This window comes from Ixodes scapularis, unplaced genomic scaffold, assembly GCF_016920785.2.
Source record: "Ixodes scapularis isolate PalLabHiFi unplaced genomic scaffold, ASM1692078v2 PGA_scaffold2__306_contigs__length_199485367, whole genome shotgun sequence".
NCBI classification, from domain to species: Eukaryota; Metazoa; Arthropoda; class Arachnida; order Ixodida; family Ixodidae; genus Ixodes; species Ixodes scapularis.
In genome coordinates this window covers 190,187,078-190,212,668 of record NW_024609857.1, presented here as the reverse complement: position 1 = coordinate 190,212,668, position 25,591 = coordinate 190,187,078, and the positions used below count along the sequence as shown (strand labels likewise).

General features: G+C 41.0%; 1 protein-coding gene across 13 annotated transcripts in view; it reads left to right on the top strand.

The window, feature by feature from the left end:
• The window catches only part of LOC8036081 (neurofilament heavy polypeptide), a 67,584-nt gene that overhangs the window by 1,579 nt on the left and 40,414 nt on the right, over nucleotides 1-25,591 (top strand). For 8 of the 13 annotated variants that reach the window (XM_040500270.1, XM_029986040.3, XM_040500269.1 and 5 more), the window contains exons 2-3: nucleotides 7,608-7,698; nucleotides 13,109-13,254. In XM_040500270.1, coding sequence (XP_040356204.1) covers nucleotides 7,608-7,698; nucleotides 13,109-13,254 — 237 coding nt within the window. The other 5 variants (XM_040500271.2, XM_040500267.1, XM_029986037.3 and 2 more) reach the window with 3 other exon arrangements.

Here is a 25,591-nt window from a genome sequence, read left to right as displayed (position 1 = left end):
TCTGCGCAGGCGCACTTATGTTGTCTGCTCCCCTCACTCAACGCGTCGTCTGCTCGAGCGGGGGATGGAACAAGCGAGGAAATGTGGGGCACATTTTGTATGTTTTTTTCTTTCCTTTGTTGACATTTGTTTTTCGTTTATTTATAATAGCTTTCGCGAATTTTCGTTCTTCTTTATCGAAAAATCCGGGTAGGGACACCGTGAAACCGGAAATGGATGATGCATCGCAACTCTTGGAGCTTGGCTCTCTGCCGCGGTATTTCAAGCACTCGAAGCACTTTCGAGAACCTTTTTGGATATGTGACAAACTGGCCTCTTACATTTGACTGCGCAAAAAGCGCCTCGCTCAAGCTACCGACGACTTCTAAAATCGGAGGAGCACTTCGTACAGTAACGGTGTTCTAAGTTCGGCTCTTCAGCCAAGCATCGTAGATTAATTCTCCTGCTTGTAACAAAGACGCTCCTAAAATGCCCTTCACACACGTAGATTGGCGAAAAGGCTATAGCAATTAAACGTTCCAATATGGTGTTTGTTCTGTAGGCAGGAGTTATGAAGTTTATTGTTTACAATATACGCATTTTTTTAATACAATAAACAGAAAGGAAAAAAAATAACGCGTGGTTGATAATGATTTTAAAAGCCTGCAAATAATGCAAAACAGAATGAAAAAAAAAATCGCTAGCGCACTCTCACTAATCATTCCAAAGGTCCTGGAGGAAAAAAAAGAAAAAGTTTGAGAGGCAAAGTTGAACTTGCGCGTTTTTAAAGCTCTTTCTCCCGTTTTGTTAAGAACAAGTTTCGATTTTTCTGACATCTTTGCACCGGGTACGTACCTGCGCTGTTTATTTATTTATTTATTTATTTTTCCCCCGATGAACGACATAATTTTAAAGTTAAATAACTTTAGAAAGGTAAGTTTCGAGTTTGTTAAGGAATTCTGACTGAAGAAGTAACCGAGTTAGGAGGGGCGTGTGGACACACTTCGTTCGTTCACGTTCTGCGTCGAGAAAAAAAGAAAAAAAAAGGTTGCGCGCAGAAGAGGAGATGTCTAGCCCGAGGATGAACATGTAAAAGTGCGACAGGGAGGGTAACTGGATTAAGTCAGTCCACGTACGTGCAGTGCCGTGCCCAGTACGCTTGCCTGCGTGTGTGGCGGGCATCTTTCTTTCCGCCGTCGATTACTCCGGAATCGATGGGGCGGCCTTGCGTGACGCTGCTACATTGCCGCACGCACACACACACACAACTACACCCGTAGTATGCCTCGTTGCCCGTAAACATCACGACGTTTGTTCATAGTGGCTGCGACTTTGTCTTTCCATCAAAAACGCTGCAGATGAAAAAAAAAGGACAAGTTTTATTTTTAGTCGTTAGTTTAGGGCGTAAATTTTGTTGAATCGTTCGTTTTGTGTGATATTTCGTACTGTATTTAGAATGCACCGTTGTATTAAGGCGAAATGCTTATATGCCCCATTATGGGAAAAGGAGCCGTCGCCGTTGTGCCCGAAAGATGGCCATAAAAATACGCCATCAAGCACGCGCCGCTCAAGGTTAAGCGGACGGGCCTCATAAATAAAACACAAAGGAAAGCGCAGCAACGCAGATGCTTCGTCACGGAAGCCGTGGAGCCGGCGGGGGCGCCGCGCCTGCGCACTGGGGATGCTTAATGTCACTTCCGGGGCGCCGTGTGCAAAAGGAAGGCGTGGCGCGCTGCCTCCGGCGCGTCAGTTGCACTTCGGACTTCCTCTGTGCTCGTTGTGTGCTTCGTGCGATGGACTGTGAGGCGACCGCGTCTACATCTACGACCTCGACATCGACGATATCGGCAGAAACAACTTTTTAATACGTCTAGAAACAATACTCAATAATATTTCACCCGCGGGATTATTACGCTTTCGCATTCCTACACGTGTTCAGTCTTAAGTGTTTAAAGGTGAATTTTTTTGCCACCCTTGGGATGTCATCAAACGAGGTCGCCGTATTTGTGAAAGGATATGTAAATACGTTTTGTTCTATCGTCGGTTCAATATGGAGCGAATCGGTTTCATGATCCGATGAGATGAAATTTCCCGCAAAACGGAATTACGTGGTAGAAGTATGGTTTATTTAAGTTTCAACGTTAATCATAATAAAACAAAAACTATGTTCTTTTTGTGTTTTTTTTTTACGGTTTTACTAGATTTTTCGCAAGACAAACACACGAGACAGTAAATTAATTTTAAGGTTGCTAAGGTGCGTTTATATCCGCGGGAATACCCGTCGTCCTTATTTCTTACAATAAAAATGTTAATTTTCTCTCTCTCTCTCTCTCCCTCTTTCCTTTTTCTTCTAAAAAAATAAACGTCACAGCAGCCCCGATTTCGACTTTACCTCAGCATCATTTGGGTAACCAGGCGCGCCGAAATTATAAGAAAAATAGTACTTCTGGTTCCTATTTATGTCGTTGTAAAAATTACAGTGTGTTAGGCGAACCGACTAGGTATACGTAGTGAGCCTAATCAATTTAATAATCAGTTAAAGCTCTACAACTTTTAGGGGGTCGGACTCGGAGCTTTAAAACGAACTATCAGGTGAAATGTCGTCAAAGGTACTTGCTCTACTGGGTATAGTCATAATCCCGCGACGCTATATTCGTTCGCGTCGTTGTAAATCAATGAGTACAAAAAAAAAAAAAAAAAAAAAACTTTAAGCTAAATTGTGTTTTGAAAAGGTGTCGTGTGGCGATCGAGGAAGAAGGCCAAAACGTTTCGGAACCTTTTTGTTTAAAAGTGCTTGTTCTCTCCTAGGCCGGTCTCTCTCTCTCTCTCTCTCTCTTTCTGGTATCCCAGAAAACTTTCACCAAACTTTACAAATAAACGGAACGCTCTGCGAGAGTGAAACCAACTGCATGCTATGTAAAAGCGTGTTAGGAAAGTGCACAGTTTTTTTTTTCAGTGCGCTTAGTGAATTTGTTGGTTAGCTGTCTTTTTAATTATTCGTTAAGAGCCGAATTGTGAATAGCAAAGTTGTACTGCGCGCTTCTTTTTATTAGCCCTAAAAACGCAATAAATAAATAAATAAATAAATAAATAAATATATATATATATATATATATATATATATATATATATATATATATATATATATATATATATATATATATATATATATATATATATATATATAACACGTGATAACGCGCCCGCGCGTCGCGCTTGCAGTTCTTTGAGACGTGTTTTGAAAGAACGAAGTCCACCTTATCTTCGGGATCTCGGAGGCCATGACCTTATCTGAAGGAACGCGTTGTCACGTGGCCTTTTTTCTATATTTGGCGGCCTTTTTTTCTAGGCTAATAAAAAGAAGCGCGCAAAGCGTATCATGTACAATATTGATAGCGCTAGATTTATTTGAAATTCTGCGCGCAAATTTCATGACGTCGCGGAATGGTCATTCGCTCTTTCGACCTCAACGAGGTGGTCATTCGCTCTTTCCACCTCAGAGTGAAGGCGAAGCCGATCCACCTCTCCTCCACATGCCCGAAATGCCGAGAGAAAAAACAAGTGGAAAGGAAGTGACTACCTACTACATCGCGTTTAGCGCCGTCAATATTGCCCCCCCCCCCCCCCCCCCCCTTTTTTTTTTTCGCGTAAAATTAATTTTTTGGCACGCGTGTCTTATTAAAAAGTAAATACGTCCAACTTGTATAACAATACCAGCAATCTATAAGTAGACGTTTCGTCTCCTATGCGGGAGACATCATCAGTGCAGCCTAAGAACACCCGACTAGCCACCAGCAACCAAACGCTTCCGTTTGGTTGCTGGTGGCTAGTCGGGTGTTCTTAGGAAGAAGATAGAGAGAGAGAGGGTTGTTGTCGTTTTTCGACTTAATATAAGTTCAGATGCGAAGCTTAGAAAACAATCGAGGCTGTGTTTTGACTTATAATTTCTGTAATCGTTATGTGCACGTTGAAACGTTATCGATAGCTTTGCGCCTAAACACCATTTGTAATTTTTTTTTTCTAATTTAGTTTCGGGAGCACTTGGTTTTGCTTGTCACGTTGCCAGTTAATTACAGAAGGCGACGAATTCAAATTGGAAACATAGTCACGCAACCTACAATGGGAGGTTGGGAGGGGTTGGTCTTGATTAAGTTTGAAAGATTCTGAGGTTGATGAATGACACAGATAGACGGAAGGGCCTTTGTCCTTGTATAATGAAATAATTGAGATGATTGTGTAAAATATGCAAGGGTGATGCTGCAATTTACTTTCTTATACATACGAAGCTACATTCCTCTACTGGCATGACATTTATACGTTCTATTAAACGTTGGACCTTATTTTAGTGTTTTCATTCTTTGTTCATTTGATGTGGAAACAATTCCTAATGTGTATTCTTTTAAGCTATTTTTAGTGATTTCTTTTACATAAATATGCGCATTGTCACGCCAATGTAATGCCTAAATTATTTATGCGATTATTAAACCGCATTTCAGGCCCATGCAGGGCATTGCATAAAGTGTCGGTTACTGTTTTTGGAATAGGTTTGTTTTATAACGCCGTGTTTTAATTTTATAAATAATATATCAAGTAGGAAGAAAGAAACGTAACAAGGTGCCAACTATTTTTGAGTTCTAAAAAAAAAAAAAATGCACGCATAAAAAAAAAAAAAAAAAAAAATCCGGAAAAGAAAACAACAACTGAGTTTGATATTTTTTAAAGTCACGTTTCCTTACCAGGCGACCTTTTTTTCTTTTGTTATAGACTAGGTATTTGAGGTAAACTCCATTTGGGCAGAGCCTGAGTGTCCCATATTCATTGCGTAATACAGGCCCCTAAAATAGAGTGCGAAAATGAATGTCGACTGCCTGAAGAGCGTGCTCTGCCTACCATGCTCCCGAGTACTGCGGAGAAGTGAAACGATAGAACGCCGTTGTTAGGGCATTTTTCTTCTCTTTTTTTTTCTTTTTTTTTTTGTATTGGTTTTGTATTTTTGTTGAACCCAAGACTGCGTTAACTTTAGCGAATTATGCATTATCTAGTAAACCCAACAAACTCTCTCTCTCTCTCTCTCTATATATATATATTTTTTTTTTCGGGGGGGGGGGGGGGGGCGGGGGGGGGGGGCGGGGGGGGGAGGGGGGGGGGGGGCTTAGATATACGATCTTTCCCAGTCTCGAGAAACGATAAATAAATAGATTCAAAAATAAATTGTACGAAACTCAGAAACTTAGGGTTTTAAGTACAAAAATTAAAGTTTAAAGTTTAATTTTTGTTAAAAGTTAAAACAATCTGAAGTGGTTTAATAAATACATTTTATTTTGAAATTCAATGTTTAGTTCATTATGGCATTATACAATAATTTTGAAACACGAGGAATTTAAGGCACACTCTGAGAAGGTGAAATTTAAAGACACCCTTTTGTTAGTTTATAATTTATGTATTGACGCTAATGACAGTCGATTAACTGAATGTTTTTACGGACCCTTGTAATGTCTGGCGGACGCCCCCGCCTAAAATAATCGTTGTGTCCTTGTGGTTTAGCTCAGCGGAGGGGTATGTTACACAAGGGTTGCGCAGGTGAACTGGTGCGTCGCAAACACAACTGAAACCTCAGACTACGGGGAGAGATGAAAGGCATATACAAAGACGCACACACACACACACACACACACGTATGTGCGTGTGTGTGTGTGTGTGTGTGTGTGTGTGTGTGTGTGTGCACCTTCTTTTTATGTCTATACTCTTTCTTCCGTACGGTAGTTATAATTATTCTTCATAGAGTTGCCGGTGCCACTGGTTAGAACGTGACATTTATGACTGGCAAAGCGTTTTTCCTTTTCGAAGAATTATTTTATTTCTCAATAATAGAGTAAAATTCAGGGAGACACGAAGATTGAACCGCCGGGCTCGCGTTGCAGAAAGACGTTGGTTGCAGACGACGCGAAAGCCGCGGCGAGAGATGCGCGAGAAAATCCGAGAGCCGCAGCCGACAGGACGCCTGCCGCCATCTATGAAAGACCCCGCGAAACACGGTCTACTGTTTTTCTCATTTTTTTACCCCGTAGACACTATTTTTCGGGCGTGACTTTTACCGCTTTTACCCATTTAAGACTTTACATCGTGCCTTTTTAAAAACGAACGGGACCAATTCGGGTCAAGTTGGATCGATCTACGACAACCTCGTAAGTTTTTGCCATCTTTACTTCAAAAGCTCCCATTTCCATGGCAGCGCCGTACCGTCTGTTTCGTAACATGTTCGCGGATCGAGAGGAGGCGGCGTTGTCCTGATCAAAAGTCCGATCTCGTCGAAAACGATCATCTATGGTAAAGTATACCATCCTTTCATCCGAATATTACAGCGAGAGAGCCCGAAACGATCGTTTTCCGATCGCGAATTAGGCTAAACGAAGCGCTCCACTTGCTTCCGCCGTAGCGTTTGCCAGCGTGCTCATTTCCGGCACCTAGCCAACGCTCCGGCGCTTGTTAGAAGGGAAATCAGCATCGTTTTTTTGGTTTGTTTTTTGTTTTTGTTTTATCCTGTCCTTGTTTACAGATGAGTGACTCCGCATGTAACGAGAAAGTAGCCGTCGCTACACGCCGTGCACGATCTCGGTGGGGGATGGTACTAGGCCAAGGCAAACACCCCTGCCTCGGTCGAGCTGCAGCCGTTGTTGTGTTATGATGGGGACTTCCTTTCCTGGGCCATTTTAGGCACTTCCAGTCGATAATGAGCTCAAACGTAACAGCTTGTCTCGTACCACAGAAAAGGGCCCTTAATGCTGCTCTTTTGTGTCGTGGAACTTCGTGTTGCTTGCTTGTTCTTCTTTTTGAGCGTATTTTAAGGGTAGTCAATCGCTTCCTTCCGTATACGAGCGTTTAATATTCTGCCTAGAGGAAAGTTACTTTTTTTTCTTTTTGTCTTTAGAGGGTTCGCACACGTTGTAAAGCCGTTGGTTGGGTACGCCGGCAAGCGCTTCTTTTGCTTCATATTCGTTGAATTTCCCATCTGCCGTTCCAAGCAGTCTGGATGCATGCTTACATAAAAACGTAGCAATCAGGAAAATACCTAAGCTGTACACAGCTGCTTATGAAGCTGCGAGAGGCAGAAAAAAACAGACCTCCAGTGTCGCACATGTTCCTTCGTAAGTTCAACCAAAATACTTTTTTTTTTTTATTGTACCACATGTTTGTCGCAACGAAAAAAAAAAAAAAATCGACTTCCTTTATTTTATAACACCTTCTAGAGCCTTACAATATCTTCACATTGATATGTGTACATAACTTCGACCCCAAAATATGAAATTGATAATAAAAAAATAAACTTATCAATGACATAGAGTCCTGTGTGCTCCTCTCCGTGTATCACTTGCAAGAAATCCTGTTGACACTGTTTCAATGTCCAGCAAAAAGAAAACAGATTGGTTTTCCTCATTTGTTTTAGCTCACCTTCTCTATTCCGGCATCTAATGTGAGCAACATGTGCATGCACCTTTTACTAAAATAGAATTGAAACTGTTTTTCTACGTATGGAGGGCTTGACCTGTACTCGTAGGGCAGATCTTATCACTTTGCATCATTCTTCTAGCAAGGGTTTATGGGCGCTTCTTTTCTCTCTCGCTCCCCAGTTGCACGCAGAATACAAGCGGAGCTTTGCCTGGCAGCCGGGCCATCCAGAGTCGGCAGCCGATGTCATTGTGAAGCCGCCAGATGCCACTTGTGAGTTGCCAATTCCTTCTGCCGCCACCAAACCCTGAGCCACAGCTGTGCTGCGTGATGTGTACACTACATACTACAACGTTGATCATCACGTCAACTTTTTCTGCATTGGCAGGCTTGTGGAAAAAACAAAAAGTCAACTTTCTCCACTAGAGCCTTTGTTGTATGCATGTTTGTTTTGCAAGCTCAAGTTCACCTTGGTCAAAATTTATCTGTCATTTGAAACACCAGTCTGCACCCTCCTGAAAATAATATAGAATCGAGAAGCTTTACCGTAAAATGTTTTAAACACAAACAGAAATAATAACTTCTTACATTCTCCTAATTTTTTTTTTTTTTTTTGTCTTCGAAATTTTGTTAGGTAAAAACAGAATGAGATTCATTTTATGTTCTGGAACAATTAAATTTGAAATCGAATAATTTAAAGTCGATGGATACATAAATTCCTCTGACAATACTTTTGATTCTGTTTCAAGTCGCGTCAAAATGGATGTGTAAAAAAAAAGTGGAGCTTACATTGACAAGATAAAAAAAAAAAAAAGTCTCGCAAAAAAAAAACACAAGTGTCGTTGATGACAAACGAACGGTCACCATCTCAATCGTGGCCCTCATTTGCCGAGGCAATCGCTTACAAACAAACAAGTTTGCAAGGCCAAAACTCGCAGCACCTCGAACATAAAGACACGGCTGCGACGCCTACGGCGTTGCCAATCGGAATTCCGGTAACCGCCTGCATGCTTGGCTAAGCCCTCAGCAGTACACAGACACCTATTTGCTGCAGGCGGCAGGCTCGACGTTCCGACTGCCACCGCACAATGGCCCAGAGGCGGCGGGGCATCTGTCGTCAGTCGCGCTTGGTTAATCGCTCTGCTCCCCACTGCGCTTCAGTCTGTTTGTGTCCCTGGGTGTTGCCGGCTCGTTCGTGCTAAACCTCTCACCTTGCTCGCCTGGGCTTGTTGGGGGGACATTCTTCCAAGTATGGATTTCATTAGGCGAGGTGGGTGCGATTGTTGTCGGCCGGCCGAGAGGAAGGATGACCGCTGGCTCCACTCGAGATTTCCTCGTCATTTTTTGTGACGCGCGTTCCAGCACTTTGTTTTTTCTTTGTTGTTGGCGTTTCTGTGAAAGTGTTGCAAGCTTCCTTGTCTGTCGAATTGTCACTGACTCAGTGGGTGTTATTTTGGTTTGATATTTTTGTTTAACTATTTGAAGCTCGCACAATTCGAGGCAGCGTTAGATGTTTTTGTGGCTCTTTCTCTAGAACAAAAGGCATCTGTAAGTGAGGAATTGTCTGGATTCTCAGAAACTGTCTGGTACAGTTGGTTTTCAGTTGTCCTTGATGCTTTGTTAAGCACTGCCTAACTAGATGTTAAGCTGTGCTTAACAAAGCATCGAGGACAACTGAAAACCAACTGTACCAGACAGTTTCTGAGAATCCAGACAATTCCTGACTTACAGATGCCTTTTGTTCCAGAGAAAGAACCACGAAAGCATCTAACGCTGCCTCGAATTGTGGGAGCTTCAAGTATGTAAACAAAAATGGAGAATGCGGAAAGAAATTCTGCTTCACAGATCTTGTATTGAGCATGAACTGATATCGGATCTACAGCCAGACGCTTGTGTTTTCAAAAAGGGCTTTGGGTATAATTCCCTTTCCATCGAGGCATAGTCATAAAATTAAACCTTAGTTTCACTGGTAAGGAGGAGGTGGTAATGTGGTAGGCATCAGCTTTAGTCTGCTGGTTGGTGGTTGGTGCCTCCCAGTCAGGGTTGGCCAGAAATACCCCCACAAAATGCATGTAAAAATGCAAATACTGGGATGCATATCAGTGACAGCTAAAACACTAATACTCAAGTACATTTATATAAAAAAAAAGAGTATCATGACAATATAAAATATACATTTAAAAAATATGCGCAAAATATCTTGAAACGCAAATATTGCAATGCATTTTTCTGGAGCAGTTGTACTCGTACTAAAATGCCTATATAGTTTTAAAACTATTCTAGATATTTTCAGCACTAAATGTGTGCATGCACTAGTGAAAATGATGAAAGAAGGATTAGCATGGTTCACAATTACTCTAAACAAATATGCAAGATGCTTCTTGGAACCAACATACTAATGTTCACTGTAAGACGCAACTAGAATTTCAATATTGACGCTTTGGGACCCAAATTAAATTTCCCACACGGGTCTTGAATGGGTTGAAAAGAATTTTCTATCGAGAATGGAGCTTGCTTTTTTATTTTTGGCATCTTCAATCTTCTGGGGCAAAATCAAGTGGACCTTTAAATCTGTTTCGTGTCCTCCTAAATTACCTCCACACCTCAGCATGCTTTTGTCAGATCTGGGCGCCTCTTTGGACAGTGATCTCATGGTGTCATGGTGGAATCAACTGCTGTTATCTTATCTGTTGGTTGGATCTGCATATAGAAAGTTCCCCACCCCATGTACATGGGAAGGCAATGTAAAGCTTAAGCCTTTTCAACATTTGAAATCTACAAGAGTAATTGACTACCTAGAGCATAAACGTTTGGTATCTTTGCAGAATCATGTATGGTCAGGGATAAAATCTTGGGTATGAACCTTGGTCTGCGTGATTACAAAGCCTCAGCATCCCTTGAATAGCACCTCTCCATCTGTCTCAAGGAAAAGCTAGATCTTTCGTTTGGAGGGCAGCAATTCCTAGCAAACTGTAACAAGATACATCAACCCCTGATTGTACAGTGGTACCAGGAGTGCAGCCGAAAATGTACTTCACTACTAAAATACAACTACTGCTGAAACTTTGTTTGCTAATACAGAGATACAAACACAAAATGTATTAGTGATATGCTATCGCAAAACGAGTATATTGCAATACTGTCCAACCCTGCTTCCTGTGCACTTGCTTATTTCCATTTAATTTTTCTTTTTTTTAAGATTTAATATTGACAAGAGCAAGTACTATACCTTCTACAGAAATGATAGGTTTGTGCTCTCGGAACTCCACAATGCAGTAAATTCATCCCTTTCAAGTAAAAAAATAAAATAAGGTATAAAAATTTTAACTACACTGTGCGAGACAGATAACAGATATAACGCCATCATTGTTTTTTACCATTTCACTCCGGTTGGGTATTTACAGACAACTGTAGGTTTATTTGCCAACCAAGTTGGTGTCCTGGATAGGCGCATTCCACTGTACTGGTAGTTTTGACAACAGCATTTCTCTAAGAGCAGCAATCGTTTGCTCGTGCTAACTGTGTCTCACTCTGTCCATGGTCCATGCTGCAATTTGTGTTAGGCTGTGGTTTTGCACGGCCTCAGTGTAACACATTGCGGTGTGGCCTGCAGCAAGACTTAAGCTTCAGCATTATGCACACCGCGAAACACTTCCTGTTCGAACAACTTTGCCCAGACATCGAGCGTGATGGGGCAAGTTGTCAGGGCTCGGTTCTTTACGCTGAAGCTATAATCTGCAAAGTGGTTGTGACAACTGGTGATTAAAAAGTCTAATTTTATTTTGTAAATTTGAGTTATACGTTTTAAGATTTGGCAAGGGTTGTGCTAATAAGGGGGGGAGGCAGTATCCCTCTTCATTGTCAACTCTTCCTACGGTCAGGTTCGTTGAAATGTCACTGTTGCAACACATGTCAGGCAAACAGCAAGCCGCGCTAGGGGATGTTGAAGCATTTGTCGTAGTGACCGTCACATGTCACATTGTTAGCATACCCTTTGTTGCTTGTATGGTGATGGAATGTATGGTATTCAGCAGGTGTGTAACTTGGCACCATTCTTGCAAATTCTTTTGTGCAAGGATATGCTCTTACTTGCTGCCCTGCCGTATGATGTACTACCTAGTGCTACAAGGGAGGTGGAGTTTTCCCTCCGCTAACGTGCGGGTCGTCTCATTTTGTCTTATTGTGAACAGTATGGGTAGGGTACATGAATGCAGCAATCTCTCACACCCTTCTTATTGTGCGTCATCACCAGTACCATATTTCCTCGAGCGCTATACATGCATTAGTCGTGCAAATGCTGCAGGACAGGATCCTGTTTGCTATGATACACAAATAATTTTCATAAGCTGAGGAAGCTTGTTTTCTAAGATGGAAACTTGGGTTACTTGGTTATCAATATTTAAGGATCTGCAGTACAAAATACAAACACGAGCAGAAAGAACACACTACAGCGCTGACTGTCAAATGAAGTTGATTGATACAAGGCCTGGTTTAAAGAAGAAGCAGATTCTGAAAGCATAGAAAAAAAACACATGATTTACAAGAGGTGCCTTGCTAGCATTAATGATTCCTTCCCGATAGAGATTCAATCTCTTTCCCTGATAACGATAAAAACTGAGTGCTGATGCATTTGTCTGTTAACTCTGCAATCAATCTGGTTCAGCCTCGATTATCTCCCTGGTGGGCATTCCTGCCGATTGTTCTCGGGGAAAGAGATAGAATATCTAGCGAGAAGGAATAGTTGATACCAGCAAAGGAACTTTTATGAATCAAAGGTGGTTGTATTTTTTGTGTGACAGAATTAATGTCTTTGGTATTTATGCTGGGTGTCATGTCAACATACTTCAGATGTACTCTTTCTGTCCATATCCATTTCTTGTACTGTATGCCATTAAACTGTGGTCTAATTGATGCATCTAGGTGTTGAATGAAACTGTTTGGTCAAGCATCAAAAAAACCATGTTAAAGACTTCTTTTTTTTTTGTGACATGCAATGATCTAGATCATGTTTCACAGCAACAGCCTGTGCGGCCAGATTGTAGTAATAGGAAAATGAATATTGTTTCAAGTGCGTTGCATCCATCACTATCTTTTCTCGAGTTAATATTTGGGAGAAACATGTCATAGGCAATAGGACTTCGTCATGTTATGTGTGGTAAAGAGATGGTAACTTGCTTCGTTGAAAAAACTTTGTGAATGCTCTTATGTTTTGTATTCTCTTCGAAAGCTATTTTGTTGAATTTGGTGGGCACCAGAAAGTATGGTGAAATGTAAATGGTGAAAGAATTCAGTGGAGATATGAGTCAGTCGCTGCGTAGCGATTGGACGGACTTAGGTATGGTTGTTTTAGCCAATAAACACCTGTGAACCTGTGAAGGTAGTCACAAAAATCTAATCTTCAACAAAGATTTAAAAAAAAAATATATTACCATGCACACAATGGGCCTACGAACCAGCTATGGTACAAATTTAATGTTTTAAGGTTAAACTGTGGGATATTCGACAAAGTTGGGATATCTTCGCGACCAAGTGTTGATGGGTTCCAAGTGCCTTTCTAAAATTTCCCGAGTCTGCCGAAGTGGAACAAGCGTGTGAGTCGCTAGCAGTGGCGGCCCTGATCAGTCTATGGGAGAGGCGTCTGGCCGGTATGCTGAGGTGACCATAGGCGTGTCCTTTCTTTCAGCATTGGAACCAGCACTTTCAAGGAGGAAGAAGCACCCGGAGATAGCGTATCGCACGAGCGAGATTTTGGGCTGTGACGGAGGGCGCCAGACAAACACCTCGGCGGACGCAGCGCGGCGTGGGGACGACCCCTACTTCAGGGCAAGGGTGAGTGACTTGCTCCCTTCATCGTAACACTGCAGGGGAGCTAAAACAGTTCTTCGTCTTTCGCTTGGCGGAACTCTTGGTTTCTGCAAAAGTTGCGGTCCAAACTAGTAACAGAACGCCAAGTTTAGTAGGCCCCATTCTTCGAAATGTATCACAGATCGAGAGATGACGGAGCATGAAGGGGGACCACAGACGCAGAGAAAGGCTGGGTTGGGTGTTATTGTCTTGTGTGGCTTACTGGCAGATATGGATGGATACTAATAGTTATACCCTTTGTAACGGGCGGCAGCTTGCGCCACCTTGCCTAGATTGATTGATTTAGTTTTCTACCAGTGTTGCCAACTTGAAAAGTCAAAAACTCACTAAAGAAGTGCCGAAAAAAATGCTACAAACTGATAAATTTAAGGCGCTGGGCAAAAATGAGTTTTATCATAATTTACTACTGTTTCAATTAGTAGTCTAATGTAGTGCATTAAACAATAAAAAAAACCTTAAAAATTAGCTTTTCAGTGTGCCTCCACGCACAGGACAATGTCCACTGCAAGATCTTACTGTTACCAGGATTTACCAGGCCTGTTGTCTCGCCACACTTGGCACCTCAGATCTCGAGTGACTTAATTCGCGTGCTTTGCGGGACATTCTAGTTTGTAGTGGAGGTATCTGTCTTGCCTGACATTACTTGGAACTTCCAGTAGCCAGTTCCAAAGCCCATAGCCTCCATTTTTTTTTTAATTGTTGCGCATAGTAGCACCAGGCCCATGTCGTCTACCAGACTTGGAAAACAAATTCATGCATTGATGCACAAAAAAAGTTCAAAACATGTTTCAATAGTTGCTGCGGTAATATCTCAACGGCGTCGCAAGTGTTATTCTCACTGGCAATTAAGCTATTTAAGCTATTTACGATTGGTAAATGTGAACTAGAGAGCATTTTCGACCGCCAGAAAAAAACTCCAAGATGACTCGAAAACCGCTAAAAATCCCGCCCACCACAAAACACCAATTTCTTCTGCCAAACAACTCGAAAAACTGCTGAACTGGCAACATTTTGTTTTCCTACAACTGAATCATGTATCTGCATGAATGCCCTTCTTGTCTTCCCCGCCGTGCTGCCAGTGCTCCAGTTCGTGGTTTTGTGGGATTGTTCTGGGTCTGAAAAGCAGAGACTACAATCGCTCTGCCTGCAGGCCATCTGCATGTGTTGCTTTTCCAGCCAGCTGTAGTGTGGCGTTTGGAGATTTCTTTTCTGTTTCTACTGGCGAGGTTCAGCGGCGGATCCCGCATGTGTTTCTCGTACGTCGTGGTCCGCTAAATTTAGCAGGAGAATTTCTCCACGAAATTTAGTGGGGAATCATGGTGTCGTTACAGTGCGACGTCACAGTGTCACGTGATGTCGCGTCGCGCGACATCACAATTTTTTCGCTAAATTTAGCGAGGAAAGGTGTTCAATAAATTTAGCGAAGAAATTCTTCTCCTAAATTTGTTGGGAAATGAATCGCTCTGCTAAATTCAGTGGATTCCTTGGTCCCAGGCACGCATATATGTCACTTCGGTTGTTGAGCCTGTGTTAGTTTGTGGATTTAACCTGAATTAAGAGCAGCTTTTGCTCATACACCAATGTAGCACTGCTATGAGCTAGCCTGCTCTGAAGGCCCAGTCAGCTGTTATGACTTGCAAGCTCTCAGTGTGAGATGACCTGAATTTACCCAGTCAGTGCCACACTTTCATGTTGCTACAGACTGGTCAGAATCTTTTACAGAGACTGATATATATTGAACAGTCAACAGGTCTCATGGTTGCAGTTTCACAGATTTGTAAAGCTAGGTGGCTTTCTTCTCTTTTGTCCTCGGCTCTCGTGATGATCCCACAAACTCATGCAATGTTTTTTTGTTGTTTTTTTTTGTTTTTGTTTTTAATGAGGACATTTGGTTAGGAGGATAGAAATTTCTAGCATTGATCTACCATTAAGACCCGTAGGGAATTAAAGAGCCAGCAGTGAGTGGCTTTGGCTTAGTTTTTAGAAAATTGAAAGGAATTGGGAATAGACTATATACCTAAAAGAATTTGAGTATGAATAGTCACACATTAAGTATGCGTTGGACATTTTTTTAGTCTGGTTTCCCTGTCGCCTATCGGTTTTGGATGCTGTTCGGCAGTGGTCACATTTGTACATGCCTTTCCTATCACGCACTCTGGCATTAGCAGCTAGGACACATCAACTTTTGAAAATGGTTTATTCCAGTTTACAAAAACATATCAAATGTTCCACATAAAAGAAGAAAAAACAGTCCAGTTATTAAAGGGGCCGTGCAACAATTTTCAGACTTTGGCCAATTAACTGCAAAAATTAATCTGATTCACCCATAGAATGAAATATAGAAAACCATATTTTTTTGCGAGTGCTACATTTTATGTAAAAAAATGAAACAAATTGAAGGTCGAAGTGCCTCTCAACTCTCCACGTTGCCTTTCGAGTGACATACTCTGAGGGATCACGTGGTTTACCCTTGGGTTCTCTCTTCAGAGACCTTAGCCGCTTCCTCCGCGATTATTGACTTTTAAAGGATTAGCATCATCGAAGGTTGCGGCGAGCGATCTACACAAAAGACGGTTCGTCACGGGGTCGACGGCGAGTGTAGCAGCGGAGTGGGACAGGTTTTGTTCACTTCCGTATATCCCCCAGAGTACGTCACACATGAGTTCCGTTAACCACCACAAGCGGCTGCAGATCGGCAAATATTTTGTTTTCCTTTTCGCAATTACGCGCCGGAATAGCAATTTTTCGGGGCAAGGTGACGCGTTTTTGGTCATTTGTGCTCAGATAAACAATATAAAAAACTACTAACTGCCAATTCTTTCAACAGTAAAATCGTTGCACTATCCCTGTAACATTTAGATTTGTGAAATTCTTGCTTCAAAAGAACACCTGATATTTCTCTCCCCTGAAGATCTTTGGTGACTTATATTTGACTTTTTTTTAGTTTTTACACTACATTTTGATGTGCACTCTCTTAGTGAGTCTGCGGTCACCCAATGCAAGAAAGCTGCCATCCTGTGGCCTACGGCCCCAAGCACTACAATGAACAGCTGCTTACAGCTGTAGATATGAAGCAATTTCTTTTTGAAAGTTAAAATTATAAATTCTGTGTATTTAAAAAGAAAACAGAAAAAGCTTTTTGGAATTGCAAATAACACCGGCAAATACTTTAGGAACCTAGGTGACACCTGAGCCATTATTTAAGAGCAACTTATTAACTTCTGAATTAGGGGTCAGAAACTTCACCTACCCAGAAAAAACAATTTCTGCAAAAAAAAGTTGATTTTGAAAAATGTCATATTTACATCCACCAACATCTAGAGAGCATTCCCAGAAAGTTTCATTAGTTTACACTGCATAGTTACTTTTTTATGAATTATTTTCGGTCCTCCGATGCTAAAGAAAAGGCAGGGGCTGGAGCGCTTTGAACGCAATTTTCTCCATTCCACTTTTTGGCATAAATTTCACTTTAGGAAAACTATCGTTTTGTTATTATGCAACTTTGATTCATTTTTATGAGTTTTTCTGGGGTGAAATTTTAAGGGGAAGATAACTATGAGCTTGTATTTTTTTATTTTTGTCATTTTTCATGCTCAAGAACTAAACTTTGGACAAAGGATGGAAATCTAAAAAACTGTATTTGTGTTTATGTGGCTTTTTTGTCATGAAAGATGGTATAACATAGAAATATAGCTCCATAGTTATCTGCTCTGAACTGTCCTAATGCAATGTAACACATGAAAACTACAAATTTATAAGTAATTTCAAAACGATAGTTTTCCTATGCAGATAGGAAAACTGTGATGCTTTCCGAGACGTGGTATCAGCAGGATAATGAAGTGTTTAGGATGCCTGATTATGAAACTCTGTACCTTAACCGCTCTGTCAAGAAGGGGGGTGGTATATTATTAATGATTAAGAACACATTGAAATTCGACGTAATTCAACATTTTACAAAAATAACGGACGATTTTGAAATCTTAACCATTATGTGTAATCAAAACATTTTTTCTGTCGTGTACCGCCCCCCTGGAGGGAGCATATCTGCTTTCCTATTGTTCTTGGATGATTTTTTGTGCTGGGTAAACGAGAATAGATATAACCTGGTCTTAGGTGGCGATATTAATATTAATATGTTAAACGCGACGACAACACAGGGTGAGCTCGTTAGAATATTAGACTCAAACGCTTGTGTTAACACCATTACTCTGCCAACTCGTTTTCAGAATGATTCTGCAACGCTACTTGACGTTTTTATTACAAATATAGACACTCAAAAACTAGTATCCGGTGTTATCGGGGTGAACGTCAGCGATCACTTGCCCATTTTTCTCATGACTACTCAAAACGCAATAGTTGAATCATATAAAGAAATTCATACTCTTACATTTCAGGACGTTAATCCACTAACATTAGAACAATTTCGCAATGAACTCGCACAGATATGCTGGGATATAGTATATAGTAAAACTACCCCTGATGAAGCGTATGACACGTTTTTAACCTTGTTTAAGTCGGTTTATGTAAGATTATTTCGTCACAAGGCATCAAGAAGCAAAAAGTCAAGGAAACCATGGATAACGAACAAGTCGTTAAAACTAATAAAACAAAAAGATGCTTTTTATCGGCGGTTTTTACAGACAAGAAACTCAAATGATCTACATGCTTTCAAAGTTTTTCGTAATAAAGTGACTAGTTTTCTTAGAAATGCAAAAAGGAATTATCTTCACAACCTGTTCAATGCCGACATACTAAAACGAAGTGACATTACGTGGCAAAGACTGAATACGGTGCTTGGTCGTGGCCAGCAACACTCACAGTGTATTCAAGAGTTACTTTTAAATGGCCAAGCAACATCGGGAACGGCGCTAGCTAACTCTTTTAATGACTTTTTTGTATCGCTGGCTAACAGTACATATGATCCGCGTAGTTTAGAATACCTAAAAGCTAGAAACCGTGAAAGTGCGTTTTTAGGACCGACTAATGCTGAAGAAATTTATCACGTGTTTCTTTCATTCCGTAACAGTAACTGTTGTGACGCCGATGACTTGCAAATTCGTCCAGTTAAGTACGTCCTAGATCTAATTTGTCCTGCACTTGAACATATTTATAACCTGTCATTTATACACGGCGTATTTCCAAAGCGTATGCAGGTAGCGAAGGTGAGGGTTTTGTATAAAGGGGGTGACAAAAACGAATTATCAAATTACAGACCAATATCAATTCTTCCCGTTTTTTCAAAAGGTCTAGAAAAATTAATTAATGATAGAATGACTGCTTTCTGTGAAAAACATAGGATAATCACAGACTTTCAATTTGGCTTCAGAAAGGGTCGTTCAACCGAGTCAGCACTCCTGACACAAAAAGAATTGATTCTCCATGCTATTGAACACAAACTGCTAACACTAGGGATTTTTGTAGATTACTCAAAGGCCTTTGACCGAATAAACCACGTTACCTTACTAAAAAAACTCGAAATCTATGGCTTCCGAGGGGTATTTCTAGATTTGTTGAAAAGTTATCTTCAGTTTCGTTTCCAGAAAGTTGTTATAAACAACAAGGTGTCCGATATCAAAGCGATTCAATCCGGGGTACCCCAGGGTAGTATTCTTGGGCCCTTGTTATTCAATATATATATTAATGACGTAATAAATATTGATAATGATACCCAATTTGTTATGTATGCCGACGACACCAGTTTATTTTTTAATTCTTCCGATATTAAACAATTAATAAATCATGCAAATAATGTTCTCGATAAATTAAACCAATGGACCCTGTTGAATTCACTAGCTATTAACAAGTCCAAAACAAAAGCTGTACTTTTCAGACCTAAAAATCAGAAAGCAAATATTGAGAACCCCCTCATGATAGGGACTTCAACTGTGGATGTTGTGCCCTCAGTTAAAAGCCTAGGAGTTGTATTTGAAGAACACTTAGTTTGGAACAAACATATTGAAATAATTGCTAATAAACTCTCTCGCGTCGTAGGTATTCTTACAAAGTTGCGGTTTTTTCTACCCACTAATGTAAAATTGCTTATTTACAATTCCCTGTTTCTTTCTCACATCAACTACTGCCACCTAGTTTGGGGGATTACAACCACGTCAAACCTTACTAAACTCTTTTTACTACAGAAAAAAGCCGTGCGCGTTATCACTAGCTCTCCCTACGATGCGCATACCGAACCACTTTTTAAAAGTCTTAAGGTACGTCCAGTTAACTTTTTATATAATGATGTACTGCTCAAGAGGTACTATGCCGGCAAAAAACTAAATAACAACATCATAGAACAATTATCTAGATTAACAAGAAACACTAACATTTATAACACACGTCACAATGAAGCATGGATCATTCCTCATGCACGTACGAATTACGGAAATCAATCTTTATGTTGTACATTACCATTTTTATTAAATTCACTTGATAATTAGAAATGAAAAATAAGTGTTTCATGTTCCATGCAGTTTATATATCTAGATCTATTGTTTCACCTTGTATCTCTTCGTGTGCATTGATTGTTTAATGTTTAGTAAGTGATGCTGATGTAGCGTTACCTGTTTGTTATTGTGTATTATTACCAGTGCTGTTGCCGAATCTTTTTTGCTTGTTTTTTACACTGCAATGGGACTATGCATATGCAGAGGGGGCTCAGACCCAGTCAAGCCGCACCCTTGCGGCTTTTTGTCAGAGCTCCTTGCATCATTTGTTTAGTACTTTGTACTTGGTGATGTTAAATAAAACTTTGATTTGATTTGATTTGAAACGCCCACTTTCGTCTTCAAACGTTTGCAATTTTTTTTGTACTTCACCCAGGTTAACAAAAATTGGCAGAAATGTTCTCGACATCAACAGAAACAAGCCCTGTAAATAAAATTTAAATCAGACAATTGGTTCAAAAATTTACTTTTTTGGGTAGTGTCCCCCATAAAGAGGTACTACTTTTAAAGGTGCATGTTCACATTAAAGTTTATTCATTGAGTGAACATTCTTTCGTCCTCGAAAATCTGTCTGGTCTTGAAAAAGAATCTGTATTTTAATTTAGTGTTGGTGAAAACTCCAGAAAACTCAAAAGAGGGGAATAAAAAAACAAACTGAAAGTACTCTTCTAGTTTTATTTAAAATAAACCTAGAAAAAGCAGAACTATGATACCTCACCGTCAGTGGCATCAGAAGTCTGGTATAAACAGTTAGGAGCCGGTAGGTGTTGATAGTTCTTTAGGCAATGCAAAAAACAGAGAATGATATGTTTTTATTTTTTTTTTATGCAAATTTTATTGAGATATTTTAGAGTAAGGGTGTACACATTGTTTTCTAACCTGTTCATGGTACAGAAATTTAGTTCGAGATATTGTTTTTGTTTATTTTTGAACATAGAGTTATTATAACGTACGCTAGAGGTTCAACTGGCGCTAGTGTCTATGCAACTTCCGTGACACAAATTGAAGCAGACAGCAACCAGTCTACTTTTGCGGTGCTCATGTGCATTCCTATGGGAAAACGCGCGTGCATTTTGTCTCTTCGCCGGAAAATAACACGGAACACTTTGGTTATTTAGGTCGTACTGAATAGTATGTACATTAATTAACATCGTAAAAGTGTAATTGCTTTAGTTAGCGCATTTTTCTTCGTAAGTGAACGAAGTTTAACTTCGCTACATTTCAGTCCCAAACGTGTGTTCCGCAGCAGTTGTGTAAAAACAAGCGCCGATTCAAAGCAAAATTACAATCGAAAAGAATGTAGAGTGTGTTCAAGGCTCGCCAGCATTCCGGTGACGCTTATATATTGATAATATGTCAGTCCTGTCACTATATGAAAATGACCCCGTCGTGCATGAGCAGATAAAAACATTCAAAACGTAGAGAATAAAGTCCGTGGGGCTATGAAAGGTGTCTCTTTGTATTGTTTTCTCTGCCGGGCAGCTTTTATCGGGCACTTGTTCTCAAAGATTTCGAGCGTGCGGGTGATATTTTGAACGTAGAACAAGCAGCTTCGCTCAGAGCAGAAAGAATAAAGCGTCATATTACTTATTTAAAATCGGAATAGATTACGTGGCCTTCAATTTATTTTCATCGTACATGCACGGGTAGTTACTGATCCAGTGTTACTGCATAGTTCTCGCCGTCCCCCTTAATTTTCAACTGTACTTCGTTGAAAAGCGCCGACGTCGTGTTCGCGCTAACAGTGTCCTACCGTGCACATAAATGCACGTACGGAGCCATTAAAGCACCGTTTTAATGCGATGAATTTGAAAGAAAAACGCCGTAACTGACCAATTATTTCGTCGGTCGGACGGAGAAATGTTCCAAGCTACATAGTACATACGAATTATTTGGGATATTTTCTCTTATGATCGAGTGCAGGGAGAAAATGCACCCACTTTTTCCCATAGAAATGCATTACTGGAAGTCAAATTTCGACTGGTTGCTGTCTGCTTCAATTTGCGTCAGCACACTAGCGCCACCTGAACCTCTAGCGTACATTATAATAACTCTATGTTTTTGAATGTCAACTGAAGTGAAAGATAGTAACAAATTATCCCGCTTGCGTGTAATAGTTTTTCGGCGCTCAATTTGGGAGCTAGGAAGTATGGATAATGAAAAAGCCCTAAATTTTTACGAAGAAATAGCTAATTAAATTTGTTGGATTTCACTCTTGGAATTTGTTGCATGCAATTCAGGTAAAATGGCATTTTTTTGTGCAAATTGATAATTCGAGAGAAATAGTTACTCGCATAAAAGAGGCTGTTCACTTGTTTCCAGTCAGGTCACAGTTTCTTTCAAGAGATGAAAGTATCACCGCTGCACATGCTACTGCGTCATTTATTCAGACTGAAGAATAAAATCAATTAAAAATCCTCGAAGTTTAAACCAAAGGGATTCAACCTGGATTATAACGAACCACTAAAAATGTTACAGAGAAACAATGCTAAGGCAACTCCATCCAAGTGCAATTAAAAGAGCAGAACCCTAGAAATATTTGGCCTTTGATATTTTATAAATGTTGGCATTTTGCACCGTGTTGTAGAAAGGAAGAAAATGCAGAGATTTTTCCGGAGCCCGCGATATATCTGTTTGAGCTTTATAGAAAGGACACGTGACTGATGCAGTAGCTATTTTGGGGTCTCTGTAGTTTACTATGGAACGTTTCATACAGTTGTGGAACAACTGTTGCCTTTGCTCCTATGCAAGTGTGGCATGGTTCGGAGTCTGAAAAAAAGTATAGAAGCGAGGGATTCCCTCGAGCCCATTCTATTTGTATCCCTCCCTTTGTTTGTCGTGAGAGGACGCCTTATTTCTTGGGCCGCGTCCTCAGCAAAGCATAAAAAAGGCAATCCTGTTAAAAAATGGAGGTCGTTAAGGCCCTACTGTCAGGTGCACCTTTCCCAGCTCCACTTCCGGGGGCAGAGAAGGCTCTTTATTGCCCGTCCAGGGTCAGCTGGGAGAAAAGGGAGGGGGCCCAAGAAGAAAAAGGGACAGGCAGGATAGTTAATGGCACGCCGGCTTGCGTGCATAGACCCCCAAAGGGTGTGTCTCTTTCCTGTCTTCGTCATCATCTCCGCAGGGGGGGTGGAGGGGGTGGAGGGGGTGGAGGGGGAAGGGGCGTGGGCATGTACAGGTTTTTGAGCCAGGTGTTTTTCCCTCCACCCCCAAAACCGGTGCTCCTGTCTCGTCTGGAGAAGGAGGGAATCGGGGAAGCGTCCTTTTTTCCTGTTTCAACCTTTTTTATTTGCTATCACTAGAGTTTTTTTTTTTTTTTCTATTAGTATTTGTGTCTGTCGGGTCCTGTAATGACACTGAGAAAAGGAGGGACCGCTTTGCTCCGCCCCATGATTTTTTTTGTGAGGAGACGGTATCGGACAGAGTCGTCGACAGACGCAGAGTTGAATGTACGCTTTTCGCGATGGCGCGTTCCCGACATTGCCCCGCGACCGGACGTCTGGATGCGGCTTGTGCCATTGCTGCGTCGCCGTCGGAATGAGGAGAGTTCTGGGATTTGTGACTCACGAACGGGTATGGTTGGGCCCTTACTGCGTCTGCTTTGTTTGTAGTGCGAGCGTATTGTTTCCTGTCGGTTTCGATTCCAAGTTTCGGTGCCCTTTGTATGCACGTGCGTGTGCGTGTTGCATTAACCCTGTGCTGTGCTAATGCGGGACTGATTCTTTTTACGTCATTGTTGCTCAGAGGACTTTTGGCGCTCGTATGTTTCGTTCAGGGGAGGGGGGCGAGGGGACCTAGTGATGCAATGGCATTTCTTGCTTTTTCGTATTTATCCTGTCCTTCCGTCACTGCCTTCCGTCACTCTGGTTTCTCGATTTAGTAACCATACAGAAAAATACAAACAATGATTCGCAAAAAAAATTAAACTTTTTCAACAACTCGTTTGGAACAAAGTTGGGTGATACAAGTTCTTTGTTTTGACCTATAGGTAAAGATTTCCCCTCTGTAGTGGTTTATCCTTTATTCGTTTTACTTATATTATTTTCTTGCTTCAGATTTTGTTTCAAATGTCAATTGGAGAGAAGCTTCCCTATATTCTTTTATAAATATCCAAATTCACAGCAAGTTATTACCACATTGATTCCATGCATTTCCTCATTTCGTCGTACTATCATCTTACTAGTAGTACCCTTGCTCAGACATAAAGATACAAGTATGCGTCACTATCTATATATTGTCGGTCACGTGGTAATACAGACGTGTATCGCCAACATACATAGTAAGTGGCGATACATGCACTTGTGTGCTATCTTCTTTCAACTTGGTTTTGATGCCAACATTTCTAGGCTTGTTGTCACGTCGTTACTGTCTGCCAGGTCAAGATAAGGGCTGTGACGTATACCTTAGCCAAATTTGTTTACTGGCTTCATTTGTGGTTGTTACATTTTTCCTTAACACAAACAAGTCTCAATCTTTTTTCTTTTTTCGGCAGCTTAATTTTGTCAAATATATTTAACCCATTTGGTTGGGCTCACGTTTGCTTCTTCATTGGTGTTGCCATCGTCGTAGCACAAGTATTTTGTTGTTGTAGAGCCGTTTACAAAGCATGGGGTTCGTTTGTCTCAAAATATTGCCTCTTCATATTTTTATTGCTCAAGTGTAGCTGCAGACTGCAGTGATGTGATTGGTGCACCATTTGTGCCAAACTGCACCAAAGTGCTTACCCTGCTACATCCTGCTACATTTCGACCAAAAGTGATGGATTTGCGCCATCGTTCGCCAAAACATAATTTCTCTTTATTAATACTGAGAATATAACAGCTGAAGACCCGCTGAACGGCCGGATCCTTCCGGTAGGCTTGCCCAAACTTTTTAAAGTTTTGATTTAAGTAACATACTACCCGATTTGATTTCTGTATAAAATATCAAATATCAAATATTAAAAAAATCGAGAGCCCTTCCACCCCGTGACGAGGGAAGTCCAGCGAAGCTGGCGCTCTGGTTGAGACAATGACGTTTTATTATAACGTGGCTACGCCAATCACGTCGCAGGCTCTAGTGCACTGCAAAAGTGGCCGCCAAAGAGCGAGAGGCGTTGCGCAATGTTAGGGGGGAGAGAGACGTTCTATTATAGCGTGGCTACGCCAATCATGGCGCAGGCTCTAGTGTGCCGCACAGGGGGCCGCCGAAGAGCGCGCGGCATTGTGCAATGTCGGGTGAGAGAGCCGTTGCACGTGGCGAGGATTATACGTGACTCAAGAAAGAGGCAGCGGCGGTGGAGAGCAGCATAAAGAGGGGCATACATCATTGTGTTTGAAAATTGTTGTCTACGCTCGATCCGTCGCCGGAGACGATCCGCCAGAACCCAGCCATAGACAGTTTCGCTGTAAAAATATCGGAGGTCGCGCAATATTCTCATGTTTGTGGTTTGTTCTGCTGGGTTAGGTAGCTTCGTTGAGCGTGCTTCTCGCTGCGCACTGGTGCACTGCTGTGAAGAGAAAACCGCAGAGTAGGTATCACAATGGTTTCTGTCACGCTTCGCTGCAGCGCAGCCACGTACTAAGGAGAAAGCACTTTCCCAAAACAAGCCTCGGGTATATTAAAAAAAAAGAAAAAGAAAGGAACCTTTTAGGTGCTGATGTAACGACTCTACCTTGCACTAAAATTCTGAATAAATCTGTAACTAGTATATATAAAAACCTCAGTACCCTGATTTTTTTTTTTTTTTTTCAAATTCGAAATTTATTAAGGAGTTTTGTGTATTGTGGCAAGATTTGTATGGACTTCTTTATAAGCTTATTTTTTTATGCAATGTCTCTGGTTTATTTATTATCTTTGCATAGGATCTCTCTGTACGA